This window comes from Octopus bimaculoides, chromosome 14 (genome assembly GCF_046866305.1).
Source record: "Octopus bimaculoides isolate indiv1 chromosome 14, ASM4686630v1, whole genome shotgun sequence".
NCBI classification, from domain to species: Eukaryota; Metazoa; Mollusca; class Cephalopoda; order Octopoda; family Octopodidae; genus Octopus; species Octopus bimaculoides.
Window position 1 is genome coordinate 39,149,078 of NC_142941.1, and position 23,590 is coordinate 39,172,667.

General features: G+C 32.3%; 3 protein-coding genes across 6 annotated transcripts in view; all 3 read right to left on the minus strand.

Moving 5' to 3' along the window:
* LOC149132696 (protocadherin beta-8-like) lies at positions 1–7,647 on the minus strand. The gene is made up of 4 exons (XM_089363255.1): positions 7,507–7,647; positions 3,216–5,637; positions 2,542–2,692; positions 1–1,682 (listed from the first exon to the last, which is right to left on the minus strand). The coding sequence occupies exons 2-4, from the start codon at positions 5,604–5,606 to the stop codon at positions 1,363–1,365; spliced, it is 2,862 nt and encodes a 953-aa protein (XP_089219381.1). The 5' UTR covers positions 5,607–5,637; positions 7,507–7,647; the 3' UTR covers positions 1–1,362.
* Positions 7,647–21,719, minus strand: LOC128249433 (protocadherin beta-3-like). Of its 4 annotated transcripts, none has more exons than XM_089363248.1 (5): positions 19,252–20,804; positions 13,713–16,140; positions 13,254–13,404; positions 9,880–10,172; positions 7,647–7,772 (listed from the first exon to the last, which is right to left on the minus strand). In XM_089363248.1, the coding sequence occupies exons 2-5, from the start codon at positions 16,104–16,106 to the stop codon at positions 7,728–7,730; spliced, it is 2,883 nt and encodes a 960-aa protein (XP_089219374.1). In that variant the 5' UTR covers positions 16,107–16,140; positions 19,252–20,804; the 3' UTR covers positions 7,647–7,727. The 4 variants fall into 4 exon arrangements, with proteins under 4 accessions (XP_089219374.1, XP_089219375.1, XP_089219376.1 ...); XM_089363249.1 differs by lacking the exon at positions 7,647–7,772 and adding an exon at positions 7,891–8,027; XM_089363250.1 differs by lacking the exon at positions 7,647–7,772 and adding an exon at positions 7,938–8,027 and having other exon boundaries at positions 9,898–10,172.
* Positions 21,205–23,590, minus strand: part of LOC128249434 (protocadherin beta-2-like) — a 15,526-nt gene continuing 13,140 nt past the window's right edge. The window contains exons 3-4 of the mRNA XM_052973073.2: positions 23,301–23,451; positions 21,205–21,719 (exon numbers count right to left, since the gene is read on the minus strand). Coding sequence (XP_052829033.2) covers positions 21,427–21,719; positions 23,301–23,451 — 444 coding nt within the window. The 3' untranslated portion in view covers positions 21,205–21,426. The remainder of the gene's footprint in view (positions 21,720–23,300; positions 23,452–23,590) is intronic.

Consider the following 23,590-nt stretch of genomic DNA (forward strand, 5'->3'; position numbering starts at 1 on the left):
TAGTTCAAAAACTACAATTATGTTTTTATTCTATGATAAAAAAATTATTAAATATAAAAAAAAAACATTATTAGAGGACAAGTTTAAGTTTTTACTATAAAGAATGATAACAATCAAGTCTTTTGCTTTTTTTTTTTGTTTTCTTTTGGCAAGATGGTAGAACTTGGTAAGGTTTCTGTCAACTAAATAAGCAATTCACACATGAAGATAACTTTTAATAAGTACTTACCAACAGTTGTCAGTTGCTTATACAGTTGTTACTGTGCTGTTTCAGTGTTCTTGCAACAAAGTTATAATAGAGGTAGTTCTGAGCAGTTTGATATGTGATAGTGTTATGTAGTTCTATGAAGTTGGCTGTGTAGTATGTAATGTGTGTTGTAGCCAATGACAAGCTGTCTTTTATTCTAATGCAAGGAAACGGAAGTACAGCATCCAGTTCTTGCAGTTAATGATGGGTTGACTCACAAATTAGTTTACTTTCACCTCACACACTTACATATACTTGTGTGTTGGTAATTTGTACATAAATTGAAGGGATGAAAATAAATATTAGGTTGGTGCAAAATAACTGCGGCTTTTTTTTCAATAACTTTATTCAACAAAAAATTTAAACAAAACGCCAAGCAGAAATTGAAGTAAATGGTGAATATGCACTGGTATAATCATTTAAAGATGTTTTTGTTAAATGTTGTTATTGTTTTTCTTGAATAAAATTTATTGAAAAAAAGATGCAATAATTATGCCCCAACCTAATAATATCTGAAAGGTTTATGTCAAGCAATATATTCATTATTTTAGATAAACTTTTACATTTGAAAATAATGTTTTAATCCTAAAGGAAAAAAAGTCATTTCTATTATTTCAAGAAAAGTTTACAAAAAGTTTGTATTTCGATAGTTTTTAACTTTTTACTGATTTTATATATGTCATATATTTAAAAAATTCTTTACAAGATTTTTGAAAATAATTCTTAAACAGTTAATCTGTTTATTTAATTACCTGGAATATGAAAGTACTGCTTTGAATAATGAATAATTTTTTTTTTAAATGCAATTGTGAAAGGAAGAGTCAAATATTCCTTTACAAAAACAGCTGCTAATAAGAGCATTAAACTCTTGCAAGTTTGGCTTATTGTATCTAATTTGATCGATTATTAAAAATTTTATATGTTGTTTTAAGAAATATTTAGGTTGATTAAATTTGTGGTTGTAGATTAATAATATAAACTGTACGGTAGTGTTGTGCCACCTTTCTGCCTTATAGAGATATATTTACTAAAATTTTCTTCCACGTTTTATATTTCTAATTTAATTTGATTAGTGCAAATAATGGTGGTCCATAATTTTTATTCAAGGTATGGAGTTAGTTTTGCACTGAAGATGGGGGAGGTACCTGTGATATTGAATGTACCTTTGGTAGTGTTGTTACTTTAGGTACAGCTGGTAGAGGTGGTTGACAGTTTGAAGTAAACTGACTTGTCATTGGCATTGAAGATGGTTGATCAGTTATGTCAGACGCGTTACCAGTTATATTCAAAGGTATTTGGTCATGGTAGGAGAAAGTGTTAGTGTCAACGTTTGGTTGATATTGATAGCCATTGTTATCTCCCCTTGATCTGTTGAGCGTGTTTGGTGTTTGATTTCTCCTATTCCATGTGTGGTCACTTTGATAATGACGCAGATCTAGAAATAGATTGATTTTTAGGAAGTAAATGTGGTAGAAGTTATACTGAATCAATTTTTAACGTTCATGAACACAACTGTATTTTAAGCACTTTTAGACCATACAGTGCTAATAATTTTGTGCATAGTTCCCAGGTTTGGCAGAATATCATTTTGTAATGCCACTGATAATTAACAAGAACTAAAATTGTTATCTTTTTTGCTTAACTTGTTTGTTGAACCATAACCATACACCAAAATATTACTAAAATATATTTAAAATGTTAGTGAGTATATATTCATAAAAAAAAAAACACTACTACAATTAATTTCAAAGTAAATGTTCCTTGTTCGAATCCAGTCCAGTATTACATGTATATTCAGAAATTAAACACTTGATCACTGAAATTAAACTAATCAAAACACCAAAATATAATGTATGTATAGCCAAAGCAATCTCACACAGAAATGAGTATCACTTAATAATAACATGTATCATGATTTCACTTGATGCTGTTATGAGCAGGCACAGACAATATCTTGGCCCTCCTACCCATTGAGCTAATGGAACATTAGAGATGTGATAGGTAAAGAGAGCAATGGCTACATTAGCACTTGCATGGTACTCATTTCTGCTGAGTAGATGAGTGCAGCATTAAATTATATACCTTGTTCAAGGACACAAGACACTTTCTAGTACAGAAACTGGACCCATAATTTTATGATTTTGAGCCCAACATTCTGCTACTGGGCTATTAAAAAACGTTGGCTCTCTAAAGATAAATTTGATAGTCAAGAGTAATTATGACTGTATTAATAATACTCATCATCAGTAGCATACATGTTACTAATGTAGAAAAATTCAGTGTCTCTAACTTACCTGGCAATTCTTCATAATGTCCAGCACTGCCGACACTCCATCTATGACCACTATCAATGTGAGATGACAATGTTGACCTCTCACTGAATCGGTCAGTACCATTAAGTTCTCTGTAACCTGGAGACATACTTTCTTCTCTTGAAACAAACATCTGGATAGAATTACATAAATCCAGTGTATCATCATAAAGTTTTACACTTATAAAATTAAACAAATACACAGCACAAGAGTTTAAACATGATATTAAAATATATGTTGGACTGTTTTTAACATTTATAGAATAAATATACTCTTACTTTATGACACAGATATGACCATATCATAGAATATACAACATAGAAATAAATTTCATAATCATCAAAGAAAGCAACTGCATTGTGAATTTTACAATATTTGTTTTGCTTTATTTTATTTTTTTATTTTTTATATTTTTTGTTTTTGTTTTGGAAACAATCTATTAGATTTATTTAGATTCAGTATTATATAACTACAACTAATAATTGTTTAGTTACTTTTCATTGATATTCAGGATCATGAAAAGTATTTTAAAGAATAAGGATTACATGAGAATACTTTTACACAATAAGGAATTTAGTTTTGATTTTGGCAAAAGAAACAGAAGATGTATGATATTTTGCATTCAATTGCTTTAAAAAGTCTATCAATTATCTTACCTGTGCATGAGGTCTTAAAACTGAGTGATTCCATCTATCACTTGCCGTGGTTCTATAGGGAAATTCTTCTGTATCTACTGATGGTTGTTGAGATTTCTTCAGATTTCTCTCCATTGCGTACTGAACTCCAGGAGGAACACAAGTAGGATCAAATATATATTTTGATTGTACGCTTAATGTAGGTGTCACTGTGTGGTACATATCAACACTACTATCATAGTTGCTATCTGTCTGCTTCAGTCTATGAACTATACAGATTGATATAGAGATTACTATAACAACTGACACAATCACAGCTGCTATAACAATAGCAATCATCACACTAGACTGGAGACCATTACTTGATTCTGTTGTTGTCTTTGAAGGGGTCTTAAATATCTTTGATGTGTTGTTACTAACTGTTAGAGTCAAAGACAATGTTGTTGTCGATGACAGAACTGGACTGCCACTGTCTTTCACACCTAATTCCAGTTCATAGAATCCAGCATCGTTTTGGTAAGGTGAGCGAGAGAAAGATAAGGCACCAGAGTGATGGTTCATTTCAAATAAGTTTTTCTCATTTCCTCTGAGTATTTCATATGTGAGGAAGGCATTGTGTTGACTGTCTCTGTCAGAGGCCCTAACAACTGTGATATCATGGTCAGAGCGGGGATGGTAGTGGACATTAAGACTGAAAGGGTTAACATTAGGGAAACTGAAATAGGGAGCATTATCATTTAAATCTATAACCTCAACAACAACATTTGCTGTGTTCTCCAGTGATGGTGTTCCTTTATCTTTTACTAAAACCTTAAACTCATACATGTTCTTTTCTTCTCTGTCTAGTGACTCAGTTGTGGAAATAAATCCCACATCAGATATCTGAAATGGTAGAGTATCTTTTCCATTCGTCAACAGAGAATAGGTTAATTGTCCTCCATCTCCAGTATCTGGGTCTGTAGCATCAACATATCCCACAGGGAAGTCTTTGTGTTCATTTTCATAGGTGAGGAACTTATATATGTCTTGAATAAACTGAGGTTGTACATCATTTATGTCAGTAACCAGCATAGAAAACTGTTTCTCCACTGTCAATGGAGGTAAACCATTATCTTGACATTTAATGGTGAAATTTAATCTCTTCTCACTCTCTCTATCTATTTCACTCTTGACAACAACTTTGTATTTCTTTCCAGACAATGAAATTAGCTTAAGGTATTTATTTTGTAAATGACACTTCACTTGTCCATTTACTCCACTGTCATTGTCAGTAACTTTCACATAAGCAACAAAGCTGTGAATTTGAGTTCCTTCTGAGATGACAGCTGTGTTTCCAGTTGACTCTAAGATAAATTTGACATCAATGTTTGGTGGATTGTTAAGGTGACTCATTCCATTAATAAGAACAGTGACAACAGAGGTCATTGGTGGTTTACCTTTATCACTGGCTTCAATGAATACTTCATAAAATTTTCGAAACTGAAATTCTTTTTTCAAAAATAGCTCTCCTGATGTTTGATTTAAAATAAAGAATTTCATATCTTTTTCTGAAGTATGAGGACTAAAATTATATACAATCGCTCCATTATCACCTTTGTCTAAATCCATTGCTGATAAAATGACAATAGGTTTAGTTCTCTCTTGTGTATCATTTACTGTCACCTTGTAGATATTCTGGGAAAATACAGGAGCATTGTCATTTTTATCTTCTACTAATATCCTTAAATCCATTAGCCCTTTCTTAGAATGAGATCCCCCATCTGTAGCAATTATTTGAAGATTATAAGTTTCCTTTCTCTCTCTGTCTAATCGTTTCACTAAAAGCAATTCAATTTTACTTTTCCTATTAGAAACTTTTGAGACCGACAATTGAAAAGTATTTTCCTGGTTATTCCTCAGTTGATAAGAAATATTTGAGTTCTGAATAGTGACATCTTTATCAAAGGCATTTGGAATGATCTCTTTTATTCCTTTTGGGGTACTTTCATCAAAGAGGATATGAAATTCCTTATCTGGAAATATGGGATAATTATCATTGACATCTTCTATCATAACTTTGATTTCTAATAACTTGATAAAAGAATGGCCATGCTGAACTGCTATTTCCAATATCCTGAAACATTCCACATTATATTGACACAGAGTTTCTGCATCCAATATGACAGCTGTATATAGTTGTCCTCCAGATGTAACATTGAATAACTGAACATCTCTGTCAGTACTATGCTGCAGTATTTTAAATGAAAATTTGTTGCTATCATCCTGAGACTGTATATTATCCAGTAAGTTTGTATCACTGACAATATCTCCAATATAGCTGTGTCTATCATTGTTCTCTTTCACATGGAAGATATGATCTACACACCAGCATCTGTTAGCCATCAGGAGCACCAACATTATCATTAACAACATGGCTGATATCTTATGTGTAAGTGTAAACGAGCTGAAAAGAAATCAAATATATAAAAAAAAAGATGGTATATTATCTCTAGTTTACATATTTATGTTATTTATTTTGAGTACTATATTCATATGAACTTCCTTTTGGCATATTATATAACTATGCAGATGTAACAATGGAATCATTTATAAAATTAAAAATATCTACAATGACAACTTTGTTTCTTTTGTTCTTTTTTTTTTCAATTATACATCATTATTGTTGTTGTCAAAATGATCTATTTTTAACTTACTTGGCTAGAAGCAAATGATGTAAGATTCAGTAGAGACTTCGTCTTAGAAATCATATATTAACTACATAACATGAAAGTAACACAACAAGATCATAAATTCAAAAGTACTCCCTCCTCTTCAAATACATTTTAATCCTATATATCAGAGAGAATAAAGTTAACTTCCTTCCATTCCAATGCATATTATCGATGAATTATTTTCAACCTGAAGCAGACTTACTTGTCTTTGGCCAGAATAGTTTATCTCTGAATTCTCCCATTTAAACATTAGTCATTTATTTTGCCCAGACAGGTTCCCTCTCATGCTCAAACCTAATTATGTCCTGTGTAACAGCTATGCCATATTTGATTAGAAACGAAGTATTCTTCAACTTCTGTGGGACACAAAGCACCTCTCTCTTGCCTGTTTCCCTTTGCCTCATCCTCAACATATCTCTGATCTACCTCCAAGACTCACCACCACATTTCATTTTCCATCAATGACTCTCAGGATTTCTTTTCACCCATGTCTTTTCCTGTCCCCTTTTTCTCACAACTTCTGCCCATATTTGCCCTCATATAGTGTTAGATAACCTTAGACATCCTTCCCTTGACACAACCCACACTATGTCCTTTCAACTCCGTCCCTCCTTGTGTTACCAATCCCTTTCCGCTTCCTTGTTTCTACTCTCCCCCTCATTTCCTTTTACATAACCTCCCTCAGCCTTCCATCTAGGACATCTCTCACTCTCTTTTGTTCTCCTTCAGATATGGGGGCCACTTTCTGCCTTTAGCCTTGCAAGTCACTACATGATCATCACTCTTGTTGGTATCATGTAAAAAGCATCCAGTACCCTCTGTAAAGTAGTTGGTGTAAGGACATCTGGCCATATAAAGCATACTAAAGTGAACACTAATACATGATATAGTCCTCTGACTTGTCAGACCCTGTCTAATCTCTGTCAGTATGGAAGCTTGACATTAAGTTGATGATGTTTTATTTGAAGTGAAACAAAAGTTTGTCACCATTCTTCAAATATTACAAACTGTTATAGCTTAGAACTGACACAAACTTGGAATGTATTCTAATGACAACTATTTATTTTATGTACTGGCTAGTTCACAACCTAAGAGAAACAACCTCATCTTTATCTGTTGCCCCAACACCTGGTCCATGTATGCCAGTAGTAGAGCTCACTCAGTTGCAAGCATTCAGTAATGTCTCCATTTTGAGGATAAGTTACTCCAACAAGTCTAGAAGGTACTGAAAAAAGTGGGCCAAGTGGTGCGGTCCCCTCTTTCTCAGATGAAGCAGTTAAATAAACAAATGAATAATCAAGTAAATAATCTTAATAGTCAATTATATCACTATTTTTGCCTGAGTCTACTCCTACATTAGTAATAACATAGGATAAAGATATTCTAAATATTATACAAAAAAAAGCTAATTATATTAGTATTCATTTCTCATCTTATAATAAATAAATATCTATATAAAATATATTCTATAAGAGCCAATTCATGACTTTACCAAACTGTCTGAGCTAGTGAAATCACTTTAGTAAGACTTTTGCAGAAAGATGTTGCTAAATGTCTATATAAGTAATTTACATATAGTAGAAACTTCTAAAAATACTTACCAATAGTTGTCTATTGTATATACTGTTGTTATTGTACAGTTTCAATGTTCTGGTAACAAAGTGTTGTAGTAGTAGCAGGAGTTCTGAGTAGTTTGGTATGTAATAGTGTTATATAGTTCTATGAAGTTGGTTGTGTAGTATGTAATGTGTGTTGTAGCCAATGACAAGTTGTCTATTATTTCAATGCAAGGAAACGGAAATACAGCCTCCAGTTCTTGCAATTAATGATGGGCTGCCTCACAGACTAGTTTACTAACACACACAAACTTATATGAATGTGTATGTATGTCCAAATATAAAATGTATGTACAAATGAAAATAGTGTCTAGAATATTCAAGGCAATATTGTATGCAATCTGTTACTTTAAAATATGTATGAGCTATTTTTTATTTACAAAAGAGAAAAATGCAACTTTATAACTTTAGTAAACTTTATAAAACATTTTGTAAGTTGCTTTTTTCTTGTTTATTTAGTTGTTTAAACTTTCCTATTAAACATGCAGCAGCATTTGACATTTCTCCTAAAAATTAATTAAATATTTAAAAAATTTCATTACTGCATTGTAGATGTAATTTCAAAATACAAAATTGTGGCTTTGAATGAAGTTCTATACTAACTCTAATAGTTGTGGCTAAGAAATTCATATTTAGAGAGAGAAGTTAGCTTTAGAAAACAGATACAGTTCTATTAAATTTGACCAGTCTTGTAAGGAATTAAAGCAGAGTTGTAAGGAATTATAACAAACAATGTAAATATTTAATTCTATTTAGCTCTAAATGAAATAAACACCTTTCTTTTACCAATTCATATTTTTCTTCTAAGGCTGGAGACATTTTTAAGTAATAAAAATTTTAATTTCTAGAAAATAGTTTTTTATTGGAACTGTTTATACTACTTACATTTTTTTCAAAACTACTTTTTCAGTTATGAGATTATGAACAATATATTTTTTTAATTTTATTGTGGAGGTGGAGTGGAGTAGGGGTAGGGTTATATGCTTATATTTTAACCATATTGTGAAATAAATTCTTGAAAGATACATTTAACTTGCAAAGATTTGAGGTTTTATTAATTAAATTAAATTAATATATTTCTAATTTTAATTGTTTCTATCTGAGATTCAATAGCTGAATAATTATAGTTCCAGTGAGACAATCTGGAAAATGAGTTTTTAAAAAAGTTACTGCAGTGAGAATATCCTTTAAATGTATATTTAAAATATATACAATAATATTATAAATGGGATGACTGAACAAAGTATAAAATTGATAACAAGCTTTACTTGTTATTTGGTTATAATGAGACATTATTTCAATCATATTTACACCAGGCAGTAGCAACTATTTCCTTGTGAATTTCATGATTCATGTATATAAGTATATAACTAACTTAACTGTAGTTAAACCTAGATAAATTCATAATGCTTTTGTTAAAATCTTATTGTAGACTATATTTTGTGCCTTTTACTTGTCTCAATCATTGGTCAGTAACCATGCTGGAGTGCCACTTTGAAATTTAAGTATGCACTAAAATTATGACACAGAGAACACAAGCATGAATCCTGATACCGTCCACATGCTAAATGAGTGCTCTACCATCTGAGCTAATTACCATCACAGAAGAATTATTCTCATGAGCAGACCTTAAACAAATAATTAACACAAGGTTGATATAATGAAATTTCTAAAAATATTTGGTTTAAGATGAATTATAGTCTGTCTAATTGTCAACTGTGATGGTAGTAGTAAGAACTTTGTTTATATTGATTATGACAAGTTATAAGATAACAGCATTTTGAGACTTTATGAGATAAAAACAGTAAATTTTCAGTATTCTTTCAGAATATGGTGTTTAAAATACTAATTAAAAATTAAAGGTGAAATAACAACTAGGGGAGATAATTAGGTTCTCATACCTAAATAACAGCATGTACACTCATGAAGTAATTAAACATCAGGAGAACTTTGTAGATCCAACAAATAATGACATCCATATGCAAACTGTGGAGAATATGTGGATGCAGGTAAAAAGAAAATTGCGACATCAATTTGGAACATCAGACAATTTGTTCATTTCCTATTAACAAGAGTTTATATGGAGGAATTCTGTACCAAAGTAAAAGACTTTTGTTCACATTTTGGTCGCTTTAGCCAACGCCTACGTTGTTTAACTGTAAGTTAACTTATTTTATCTCCCCTTGTTATTTCCCCTTTAATTTTTATTTACTTTTTAAACACCGTATTGTGAAAGATTACCAAATTTTCTGTTCATATTTTGCATATAATTCAAAATTTGCCTGAATGTTGAATATGGTGGTTAATTGGTCAAGTATTGGGATGGTGTTAGTTGTTTAGTGTAGATAGAATAGGTACCTGAGGTACTGAAGGTACCTTTGGTAGTGTTGTTACTTTAGGTACAGCTGGCAGAGGTGGTTTACAGTCTGAAGTAAACTGACTTGTCATTGGTGCTATAGATGGTTGTTCAGTTATGTTAGATGTGGTACTAGATATAGTCAAAGGCACATGGTCAGGATAACAGGAAGTGTTTGAGTCAATATAAGATTGATATTTATAGCCATTGTTGTTATCTCCCCTTGATCTATCAAGTGTGTGTGGAAGTCGATTCCTCCTACTCCATGTGAGATCACTTTGGTAACGGCATAGATCTGGAAATATATTGGTTTATAAACCATTTAAAATGCATTCTATACAATATGAACTGGAATTTCATTTCTAAGTTATGTCCATATCGAACCTTTGTTTACACATATCCATATATTGTTGAAACGGTGTATAAGTAGATATAAGTAATCATAAGATTGTTTACGTAAATTGACTGATTTTTCAGGAATGGAAACTTCAGTTTATAAAGGATCATTTTAAAAGATTTTTAAAGAGAAACCAAGCTGCACTATTCTTATATAACCACTTTTTTTATTTTCATTTTTAACTTCCTTATTGTGTGAAAGTTTTCAGACTATGTTGGCAATCCTAAAGAAAATTTTCAAGTATAGAAGCATAAATCTGTCAGAAAACTTATAAGAAATTGCATTGTAATGCATGAAAAAGGAAAATATTCTCGATATATATAAACAACAAACAAACAAAATAAAACAAGATGCTGTTTAAAAAATATATAGCCGTGACAATGGAATCTTTTTGTTGGCTAATGTTGTTAAGGCCATTCTAAGATTCTTCTGAATAGACTAAATATTAGGTCGTCAAGTATGAAATTTGTAGTAAGTTAATGGTAAACTTTGACAGCTGCACATTTTGCGCCATTATTATATTTTGACAATCATTATTTTTTCTTAGAAAGTTGGAACATCTATTTCTTTATTCCAACTAATTTTGCACTTTATAAGGTATTTATAAATCGATTTTTTGCTATTTTTGTTTAGATATGGATAAGTCGGAAATTCGTACAGTTTTGAAATATGGATTCTTTCTTGGAAATGCAGCATCACAGACAGCTCGGAATATTAATGGAGTATTTCATTCTAATGTTATTACACAGCAGACAGTATCAAATTGGTTTGCAAAATTTCATTCTGGTAACTTTGACCTCACAAATGAGCAATGTGGTCAACCAGAAACAAAGGTGGATAGCGACAAACTGAAAGCCATCGTCGAGATAGATCCATCTCAAAGTGCCCGTAATTTATCATTGTTATTTGGTGTTAGCAAGCAAACAATATTGACTCACCTAGTTCAAATCAGTAAGGTGAAAAAGCTGGATAAGTGGGTTCCACATGAACTCAATGAAAATCAAAAGCAGCAACGTTTGGAAGCCTGCATTATGCTATTTTCTCATCACAATAATGAATCATTTTTTAATCGAATTGTAACATGTGATGAGAAATGGATCGAATGCAACAACCATAAATGTTCAGCACAATAGTTGGACAAAGACAAACCACCAAAATACAGGCCAAAATGCAAAATTCATCAAAAGAAGCTGATGGTGTGTGTTTGGTGGTCTGGCACAGATGTGATCTATTATGATTTCATTAAACCGGGCTCGTCAATCATAGCCGAAGTATACTGCAGCCAAATGGACCAAATAATGCAGAAACTTACAAAAAAACAGCCTAGATTACTCAACAGATCCACTCCTATTTTATTGTAAAAAAAACGCCAGACCACACATCATAAAAGTGACTTTGGTGAAACTACAGAGTTGGAAGTTTTCCATCATCCACCATATTCACCTTATCTTGCCCCCACTAACTACCGCTTCTTCCAGAATTTGTATAACTTTCTTATAGAAAAAAAATTTTATTCTGACAATGCTGTAAAACAAGCCTTCCAAGATTTTATTGACTCTAGATTATCAGGTTTTTACAGTTTCAGGCTGGACAAGATACCACTGAAATGGCAAAAGTGTCTTGATAATATGGGTGCATACTTTAATGAATAAAATTATTCCTTGTAGTTATAAAACATTAGCAAACTTTTTTCTTTTCTACAAATTTCATACTTGACGACCTGATATAATCTTCAAACACAAGACATAACACAGAAAGTAATTTGCTTGGAGAAAGTACAATTCAGGAAAAAATACACTGAACAAAACAAAAAAGTTCCTCTTTTACATGGATACAGGTTTCACAAAAACATACAGCAATTTTAGACTGAATATGGAAACTGTTTGTAATATTTGACATCTCCTGAAAGGTTCACTATGATATAGAGATTCCATGAGTCCATTACATCTTAGAACTTAATTCAAAAGGCAACCTCTAATTTGTTCTATAGAACAAGTATTGTAAAAAAGATAGCTTTCTAGTACTCACATCATTTCTCTTCCTCTTGATGGCAGTTTTCAAAAACAAAATCTCAGTTGTACAGAGATGGTCATATCTACATTCAGACACATCTAAATACTAACATCGAAACCTTCTTTACTCAAAGCTACAATCAAAATACCTCATATTCTTCTTCTTTTGACTTGCCTAGAGCATGACAATGGACATACTACATATCTCTTTAATTATAGAATTTGTAGTATTCTTCATAATTGTGTCTTTTGAAGCTGATAATAGTTGGGATTGCTGCTCTTTACAGAAATACTACAGCCATTGGTGTTCTTCCCTCATCATCAACCATTAAAGCACATGTTGCTTGATGAAACCAAGTAAATATCAGTATTAATTAATTACATCCCAGGACTTGAGTGTAACTAAGTTCTATCAACTCCAGAAGAATGAAAGGCTAAATTCTGAGTACAGATCTCATCAAGGTCAACTTGAGATTTGAACTCAGAATTTAATGGTCTATTTGGCATATTGTCTAACTGTCAAACAATTCTGCCAATGCACTGCTACTAGTGAAATCCCTATTTTACAAACCTAGAGTATTAATTTCTGCTAATCATAGAGATGTCAATGCACATGATAGAGAATGTTTTCAAAAACTGATAAATGACTTATAGTTAAAAAAGAGCCACTAAAACAGATTCTACTTCAGACTAAACAAGAATTTTTTAAGCTTCCAAGACTTCACTAGAGTGAATGAAGTTCACATGTCTTGGCAACACACAACTGATGTTAATGCTCAACAGACTTTGGAAATAAGGAGAAAAATGTCAAAAGTAAGAATAATATTGGGAAAATTTACTCAACGTATTTCCATGTTCTATATTGACTATGAACGTCTAAGCTATACATGCATGCATGTTTAGATACACACATACTTACATATGCCATGTTGTAGTGTTGCACAAATATCTAGTGTTCCTAACTTACCAGGCAGTTCCTCATAATGTCCAGTACTACCGACATTCCAGCCTTGACTGCTATCTGTGTGAGATGACAATGTTAACATCTCACTGAATTGGTCAGTACTGTTTAATTCTCTGTATCCTGGAGACATACTTTCTTCTCTTGGAGTGAATATCTAAATAGAAGTACATAAAGCCATTCTATTATCATAATTTTATGGGCATTCCAAACACACGCACACACACACACAGCATTTTAAGGTTGTCAATATTTCAAAATAAAAATTATAAAACAAAGTATTGAAAATAAATTATGACCATACTTAGAATATTTTACTTGTAAATAGTTGTTGTCCAACAAGAAATAACTTGCAAATAAGGGTCACTAAAAAAAGCACACAAATTTAAACAAAACCAACTTAAGAAATACTAGACTTCAGGTTTGTAATTCAAACAACTAGTAATTAACTATTACATATCTTACCTGTTCACATGGTTCAGTGAAAGCTGAATTACCCCATCTATCACATAACGCAGTTCTGCAGTGAATATCTTCCATGTCCACCGTTGGTTGTTGAGATTTGGTCATGTTTCTCTCTACTGTGTACTGAACTCCAGGAAGAACACAAGTAGGGTCAAATGTATATTTTGATTGGATGTTTAATGTAGGTGTAACCTTGTGGTACATATCAACACTATTATCATGGTTGCTATCTGTCTGCTTCAGTCTATGAACTATACAGATTGATATAGAGATCACTATAACAACTGATACTATCACAGCTGCTATAACAATAACAATCATCACATTCAATTGGAGACCATTACTTGATTCTGTTGTTGTCTTTGAAGGGGTCTTAAACAACTTTGATGTGTTGTTACTAACTGTTAAAGTCAAAGAGAAAGTTGTTGTTGATGACAGAACTGGACTGCCACTGTCTTTCACACCTAATTCCAGTTCATAGAATCCAGCATCATTTTGGTAAAGTGAGCGAGAGAAAGATAAGACACCAGAGTGATGGTTCATTTGAAATAAGTGTTTCTCATTTCCTCTGAGTATTTCATATGTGAGGAAGGCATTGTGTTGACTGTCTCTGTCAGAGGCCCTAACAACTGTGATATCATGGTCAGAGCGGGGATGGTAGTGGACATTAAGACTGAAAGGGTCAACATTAGGGAAACTGAAATAGGGAGAATTATCATTTAAATCCATAACCTCAACAACAACATTTGCTGTGTTCTCCAGTGATGGTGTTCCTTTATCTTTTACTAAAACCTTAAACTCATACATGTTCTTTTCTTCTCTGTCTAGTGACTCAGTTGTGGAAATAAATCCCACATCAGATATCTGAAATGGTAGAACATCTTTTCCATTAGATAATAGAGAATAAGTTAATTGTCCTCCATCTCCAATATCTGGGTCTGTAGCATTGACATATCCAACAGGGAAGTCTTTGTGTTCATTTTCATAGGTGAGAAACTTAAATGTGTCCTGACTAAACTGAGGTTGTACATCATTTATGTCGGTAACCAACATTGAAAACTGTTTCCGTACTTTCAATGGAGATAAACCATTATCTTGACATTTAATCGTGAAATTAAATCTCTTCTCACTCTCTCTATCTATTTCACTCTTGACAACAACTTTGTATTTCTTTTCAGATATTGAGATAAGCTGAAGGTATCTATTTTGCAAATGGCACTTCACATGTCCATTTACTCCACTGTCATTGTCAATAACTTTGACATAAGCAACAAAGCTGTGAATTTGAGTTGCTTCTGAGATGACAGCTGTGTTTCCAGTTGTCTTTAAAACAAATTTAACATCAATGTTTGGTGGATTGTTAAGATGACTGACACCATTTACAAGAACAGTAGCTCTTGAAATTCTGTGAGGAATGCCATTATCTTTGGCTTCAATAAATAATTTATATAATTTTCCAAACTTATATTCTTTTGTCATAAATAATTCTCCAGTTACTTTATCTAATCTGAACAGTGTTTTCATTGTTTCTGGTGTTTTAGAACTAATTATGTATGAAATTCTCCCATTTTCTCCCTCATCCATGTCTGTAGCAGAAAAAATGAATATAGGTTTGTTTATTTGGTGCTTATCGTTTACTGTTATATTGTAGATACTCTGAGAGAATACAGGTGAGTTATCATTTTTATCTTTCACTAAGATATTTATATCCATTACACCTTCCTTTGGTGGTGTTCCCCCATCTGTAGCAACTAGTTGGATGTGATAATTAGATTTTGTTTCTCGGTCTAGCTTGTTTTCCAAAACTAACTCGAGTAAATCAGTTTCACTTAAATCATGTGATAAGACCAATTTAAAAGGAATATCTTCATCCTCTTTGAATTTATAATTGATCATTGTGTTCTGAATACTGACATCTTTATCAATGGCATTTGGAAGTATTTCTTTTGTTCCTATCAATGCATTTTCCTCATATTGCAAGTGAAATTCCTTATTTGGAAATATGGGAGAATTATCATTGGCATCTTCTATCATAACTTTGACTTCCAATATTTTCAGAAATGAATGGCCATGCTGAACTGCTATTTCCAATATCCTGAAGCATTCCACGTTATATTGACACAGGGTTTCTGCATCCAGCATGGCAGCTGTGTATATTTGTCCTCCAGGTGTAACATTAAATAACTGAACATCTCCATCAGTATTACCATGGAGTACATTAAATGTCAGTTTGTTGTTGTTATCCCGAGACTGTATATTATCCAGTAAATGTATATCAGTGACAATATCTCCAATGTAACTGTTTAAATCATTGTTCTCTTTCACATTATAAATATGATCCACACACCAGCAGCTCTCAGCCATCAACAGCACCAACAATACCATTGACAACATGACTACAATCTTCAATTGTCTCTGATGTATTAATCTGAAATGGAAATAGATATATAGAGGATAACATTCAATATGCAGAATATATACCGAGATATTGCTTCCATACCAATACATCATAATTTATGTCAGAATATCAATCATCATCATTAGGTAGCATAAATTCTCACAAAATTTTCTCTTATTGATCAGTGACTATGAGAATAGTGAAAATTTGATTATCAGCTGATTACATATATATATAAAAATGAAATTCAATCTTGCTTGCTTGCTTACAATGTTACACAGCCAAACTGGTGCATAATGGGAAGATACTCCGAAAATAATTTAACCCAGACAGGGAAGAAACTCTAACCTTTCCCTTAGACACATTATGATGGGCAAAATATTTTAAAGTGAAACTGACTTTAAAAATACGGTAAGCATTTCGTAAAAAGATTTATTCGCAACTTGGTGTGAAATAGTTTTTTCCATAGGTTTCTTTCAAGTGCATTCAACATATCTCACCTCCAAAGATTTGGCTGCTATTCCTAGCATGCTCTACAACCACATAGCAGCTATTTGCGATCAAAAGACACAAAATAACTGTTACAAGGTGGCTGGGCATGCAAGAAATAGCAGCCAAATCTTTCCTTTTTCTGGGGAAAGGAACTGTTTACGCATGATTTCGATGTCACATTCATTGAAAGCATGTGAAATATCATGGAAAAGAAAAAAACTCACAAAACAAAACTCCATTGCTAGGAAACTCGGACTTCCCCGGTGACCCAACGAGTCATGGGTAGTCTAGTATATATATGTATATATTTATATATATAATGTTTATGTGTGTGTTATGATGCAGGCATGGTGTTGTGGTTAAGAAGTTAATTTTCCAGACACACAGATCCCATTAAATGGTATCTTGGCCCATTGTCTTTTACAATATCCCTGAGCTCACCAAACCCTTTTGATGGATTTAGGGTAAGGAAACTGAAAGAAACCCATCATATGTGTGTGAGAGAGAGGGGGAGTGTATGTGTGTGTAATTACATTTAAGTGGAGACATTTTTTTATTTAAACATACATATATCACTAAAACCAATTTTTTTCTTTTTACTCCGCAATTTTCTTCACTCTGAAAAGGGAGAGACTTCCATAATTCAGCGCTAGACATGCAGACTTCAAGAGAAGAGTGGGCAATCATGTCTAAAAAGTTATTTCTTTTAAAGTTGAATTATCCTTTGAAAGAAGAAAATCAGGTATTTCAGTTGTGGGTTTGTATCATAGAAGCTGAAAGTGTTTGACTGTCAGTGTCTCCAAATTTTAAAGAAGGATGGAAAAATATTACATCCAAACCAGAGACCTGAATTAAAAGCCCCAAACAGAGAATATATCACTGAAGACACACAAGCGTCCGGTGGCTATGTTATAAAGACAGAAAAATTTTTTGTAAGTTTGCTCTGTTACAGCTCATCTATGGCAATAAAACAATGATTATGTATTGCCAGTGATCTTCTCTTGACAGGGCAACCAACAATATTACTTTTACAAAAGGGACACTTCAACATTTGCCATGGGATTATGGATTTGCTAGAACTCTCTGTGAGATACGTTACTATTACAATTACAGAGATATTGAAAGTTGCTTTTATGAGAATCCTCAATATTTTATAGGCGCAGGAGTGGCTGTGTGGTAAGTAGCTTGCTTACCAACCACATGGTTCCGGGTTCATTCCCACTGCGTGGCACTTTGGGCAAGTGCTTTCTACTATAGCTTCAGGCCGACCAAAGCCTTGTGAGTGGATTTGGTAGATGGAAACTGAAAGAAGACCGTCGTATATATGTATATGTATATATATGTGTTTGTGTTTGTCCCCCCCCCCACACACACACACACATTGCTTGACAACCGATGCTGGTGTGTTTATGTCCCTGTAACTTAGCGGGTCAGCAAAAGAGACCGATAGAATAAGTACTAGGCTTACAAAGAATAAGTCCTGGGGTCGATTTGCTCAACTAAAGGCGGTGCTCCAGCATGGCTGCAGTCAAATGACTGAAACAAGTCAAAGAGTAAAGAGAGAGTTCTGTGATCCTATAGAGTTGCTTGCAACAGAACACAGCAATGAGTTCTACAAGTTTTAATCATTACACATATCATGAAAACAGTCTTGTATTATAATCAACCAATACATAATCTACACCCATTTGAAACTGAACCAATGAAGGATTTTTTTATGTGGCTGTTCAAACTGCTAGAAACAAGGGACAAATCATCCTCAAATCACGTCCTACCCTTTTTGGAAATGGATTCATTGAGTAATGTAGTACTGACTTTTCACAGCATAGGAATCAGGCAAAATGACCATAGCTGGAAGGTTTGTTTGATGAGCAGTGACCTGGGTCTAAACAACGGCAACAAGACTAACATCTGAATTTCTTCCACAAATGAGTGAGTCCCAATTAGTCAATTTATCTGTTATTAATAGTTGACAAATTTTCTACAAATATCAACCGGCCATTAAAAAAAGGAACACATTATGCAAAGTAGTCTTTGATATTACTAAAAAGATAGACGGCTGTGGCTGCAATGACTTTGATCATTGGGATCTTTTCAGACAGGTTGATCAAGGGTTAAACTACAAGTTCTATAATTGCAACAGGTAAATAACCTCACAACTACCGATGAGAAATCAGAATAGCCTCCCTTGATTATTAAAAATCTACTTTTTCTACCCTGACTTCAATTCCTGTATAGATGGAGTATTTTGAAGATAATATTCTACTGAATTTATACATAAAGGGGGGAAAAAAATTAATCAAGATATTCTATTGTATACCATTTCCTTTCAGTGCAATATTATCCAATTATTAACCGGTTTGTTGACTCATGTAACAATATATATAAAAAAGAATGATAATAAAAATATTGATGGTTTAAAGATGTTAAATATTTGAAAAAATAAAAAAACCTATTTAAAAAATTTCTTGCAGTGCTGGTATTTATATATACTATAGTATGTGACAATTTAATTGTCTATTAAAGTGAGAGAATAGTATTCAAGTCAATACATTGTATGTTATTCAGAAAGTTATTTTATCAACATAAATAACAGAGATTACCAAATGACTAAAATATAGATAACAAAAACTTTCAATAAATACTTACCAACAGTTGTCATTTATTTTTAAAGTTGTTACTGTACTTTTAAAAAGTTCTGGCATCGAAAAGTTGTAGTAGTAGCAGAAGTTTTGAGCAATTTGGTATGTAATAGTGCTATGTAGTTCTATCAAGTTGGTTGTGTAGTATGTAATGTGTGTTGTAGCCAATGACAAGCTGTCTATTATTCCAATGCAAGGAAACGGAAGTACAGCCTCCAGTTCTTGCAGTTAATAGTGGGCTGACTCACAGACTAGTTTACTTAAGCCCACACACTTACATATACATATGTATGTGTTACAGAATAAATAAGGTAGAATATTTAATGTCTAGAATACTGAGGGAAAGCAATAAACTTATGAAAATATGATTAGATATTTAGCTTTCCAAGATTTAAAAAAATATCCTTATATAATAAATTTGGTAAAAGTTAGAAAAGTTTCCAACATCAAAAGTTTAAAATTTTCAATAACCTTTGCATACCCACCATTATTTAGTAAAAATTTTGGCAAAATTTATTAAAAATACCTTTAATTGCTTTTCATTATATTTAGCTCTTATCACTAATTTCAAAATACGAAATTATGGCTTTAAATTAGAGACTCACCAGTAATCAACATATGAAATGACTTTCTACACATAAAAGAATTTAGATTTAGAAGCTTAAGATACTAATTTCCAAAACAATAAGACTATACATATTTGTATTATGTATATGTTGTCTGCTACTATATATATCTGTGTGTGTGTGTGTGTGTGTGTTATGTATCACACAAGCTAACTGGTCTAATAAAGAATATTTTCTGATTATTGGAGGGTTTTTATTTTTTTAACAATTATCAAATGATCAACAACTGATTTAATTTTTGTTACATTTCGATAATTACTTTTTCCTTACACTACATTATAGACAATAAATTTTGCTTTGATTTATTATAAAACTACTTACTAAATACGAAATAATAGCTTTAAATACGAGATTTGACTAAAATTAATTTGTGAAATATGATACTATGTTTTCAACTGAGTGTTGTAAAATGCTAATTCAAAAACAATATAACTATACATAAATAGCAAAGCTATATATTTCTTTTGCATGTTGTCTAGAATATGAATATATGTAATTGAAATATTTTACCCTGAAATCTAACAAAACTCAAGTTACTTTCCTAGGCCATTCAAGCAGGTAAACTGAATTTGAACAGAAAAATCAAAATAATCTATATAACCTACAAAATGTTTTATCTGAACTTGAATGACAATATCAAAATACTTCTCAGATATTATGGTTGATTTAGAAATTGAAGTCAGTTAATGATGTCTAAAGCCATGCATGACATAACTTTATATAACTTATGTACACAGAATCTGTATTATGACACTAAAAAATATTTGATACTCTATTAAATAGAAAATTAAATTGTATATTTTAATTCTCTATTTCCTTCACATTCTAAAGATTAGGAAGAATTTCATTTATAACCAAGTAAGAAGAATTCTTTATGCTTCAATGCTTTAATGAAAACTAATCTAATATAAATCCTTAAATATTACTATCAAGATAATGTCTATAATCACATTTCTACAAATATACTCATACAAATTTTCTTCTTCAGGCTATTTGATGGGCTAGCATACTTTCTGACTGAAAATCTCTGTGAATCTTTAATGACTAATTAAAAAATAGTCAGTGTATTCATTAAAGTCCATTTCTTATATTTTTGTGTGAATTTCTGATGTTATAGTGACTGCATTTCAGTCATTGCAGCCCCTGGCCTTCTTCAGGAGCCTAGCATATTCAATGTCATCTCCAGAATTTCAGGAATACATCAAATATGAAATATTCATGGAGTGGACAACAAAATGAAAAGAATCTAAGCCTATACTCCTTACTGAATATGACAGACATGTGAAGAATACTGGATGATACATTGTAACTATAACAACCAAAAGAACACGAGATGAAATATATCAGTGTATTTCAAGTGTATGGGAAGGAGATTAACTACATTAACAATATAAGTGAATTATGTAGTTGTATGTAATATACATTGATCACTAGCATGTCAATCCAAATAAAAAGAATCCTTGTATTATAAAATATGTTTAGAGGAATATTCTATTGATATTTGTATTATTTTCATTATGTAAGTTGTGAAGACAACTTACAAGATGCTTATATTATTACAGTGTTTCCATAGAGTTACTGTGTATATTTTTTACTATGGAAAATGAAGGTACCTGAGGTATTGAAGGTACTTTTGGTAGTGTTGTTGCTTTAGGTACAGCTAGTAGTGCTGGTTTACTGTTCGAAGTAAAGTTACTTGTCATTGGTACAGTAGATGGTTGTTCAATTATTTTAGATGTATTATCAAATATAGTCAACGGTATTTGGTTATCAGTGTTAATGTCACCATTAGGTTGATATCCATTATTATCTTCCTTTGAACTGCTGAGCGTGTGATAACAGTACAGACCTGAAAGCAGATCGATTTTTAAAAAGTTATTAAAAACGAATTTGATAAAAATTACACTGAAGCTATTCTTTCTAAATTAGTTTTCCATTTATTAAAAAATTTACTTAATTCCTGTTAAAACTATGGGTGCATATCTTATGATACTTAGAACACTGACAGCCTTCAGTATGCACAGGAATTAAATATCTAAAGACAAAGGATGGTTTCATAAATAAAATATCATATGGAAAATAAATTACTTGAGTTAATACTATTTACATATTTAGTAGACTAATTATGTAAACCTTTCGACTTTTTAGTGTCTAACTATTTCAAAATTTAACAGTCATGGTCAAAATGCTACTCATAAGGTACATGTAAAAATTAACACTTCCTTTCTCCAAACTTAGATTTGAAACTGAATCTGAGGATTCTCACTTGTCTGAGCCACTACTGACCAAATAGGCACGAAAGAAATTTTCTCGGTCCTGTCAAAAAAAAAAAAATGATCAATCATCTCCCTTTGACCTTCGACCTCAACCATGTCAGGCGAAGTGTAAATAGACAGGAGCTGACCTATTCAAGCACAATCTCTCCTGCAGTATGTCTGTCCTTCTAGCTGCCATGATGGGTTATAAATACTGTGGTCAGCAAAGGAAAGGCAGAAGGGATCTTGGACTCAGATAGAATGCACAAGATAGCCAACCAGTATTTTTTCAGATGAACAATACACACACTGACAAAGCATTCACTTTTTACCCTAGCATATCCCCAGATGAATACAGTCGAATTCCTCGCTGACTCGTAGCAGTTTGTAACAAACTGATGTAGTGAACACTTATGCATAACACCAGCAATATGCAAGTCCTGTAAATAAATAATTTAAACTATAAAAATATGTTATTCATTTGTTTACTTTGAAGGCATCCACATGCCTACCGCATCTGTTTATCTCAACACATTTTGATACACACCTTAACCACTACATACATGTTGCCCAAAAAGTAACTATGTGTGACTCAAGAAAGCTTTAAACATTCTACCTGCTGGATTTTAAGAACTACAAAACTGATTTGAAATATCATATTTCTAAATCTCTCAGAGAGATTTAAGCAGTAGTGATGCGGTAAAGTTGTTGTATATTGTCAACTTAATGTGACAATCCCAATAAGGGAATATATGACTAGGCTGGGTGGAGGAGTTTGTCTCCCCCTCGCAAACATAAGGACACTAATTGTGTCAAGGCCGACAGGAAGCGGTCCAGTTTCCTAGGGCTAAACAGCAGTAGTATATTCCCTTATTGGGATTGTCACATTAAGTTGACAATATACAACAACTTTACAAAACTGATGACAAAATAAAAGGATTTAATGAGATGAGATCAATGAGTATTCAGTGAGTTCAACTGTGACTGTATATATGTATTCTTACTTAATATATCTTTTAAAATGTGCGTATATTGTGGGTCTTGAACTTAAGAAAATATTGTGTGGCTCTTATGTAAAACAGCAAAAAAGAACTTAGCCATCACTAATATATACATAACATACAGATTCGAAGTGTATCATATGATTGAAGAGGTACTCAGTATTTTTAACTAACCTGGCAGTTCCTCATAGTGACCAGCACTACCAACAACCAAGCCATGCTGACTATCAGTATCAGTGGACATTGCTGATATCTCACTGAATTGGTTAGTTCTGTTTAGCTCTTTGTAACCTGGAGATGGATCTTCTTCTCTTGGGAGAAACACCTAAAGTTTAAGACATTATAATGCAGAGAAAATTTGAAGAAAGAAAAAAAAAACAAATACACAATTCAAGAGTAAAAGCAAAACCTGCAGCTGACATATATTATTAAGTTCCATTAAAGTATTTTTAGCCAACAAACAT

Bases quoted from the DNA above. Each gene is read 5' to 3' on its own strand.
- LOC128249433 (XM_089363248.1), bottom strand. From the start codon at position 16,106: ATGTTGTCAATGGTATTGTTGGTGCTGTTGATGGCTGAGAGCTGCTGG. The intron at 13,405-13,712 runs GTAAGATATGTA...ACTTCTATTTAG, and splicing joins TCACTGAACCATGTGAACAG to ATATTCACTCCAAGAGAAGA. The intron at 10,173-13,253 runs GTAAGTTAGGAA...ATATATTTCCAG, and splicing joins ACATTATGAGGAACTGCCTG to ATCTATGCCGTTACCAAAGT.
- LOC149132696 (XM_089363255.1), bottom strand. From the start codon at position 5,606: ATGTTGTTAATGATAATGTTGGTGCTCCTGATGGCTAACAGATGCTGG. The intron at 2,693-3,215 runs GTAAGATAATTG...AATTCTATCCAG, and splicing joins TTTTAAGACCTCATGCACAG to ATGTTTGTTTCAAGAGAAGA. The intron at 1,683-2,541 runs GTAAGTTAGAGA...ATCTATTTCTAG, and splicing joins ACATTATGAAGAATTGCCAG to ATCTGCGTCATTATCAAAGT.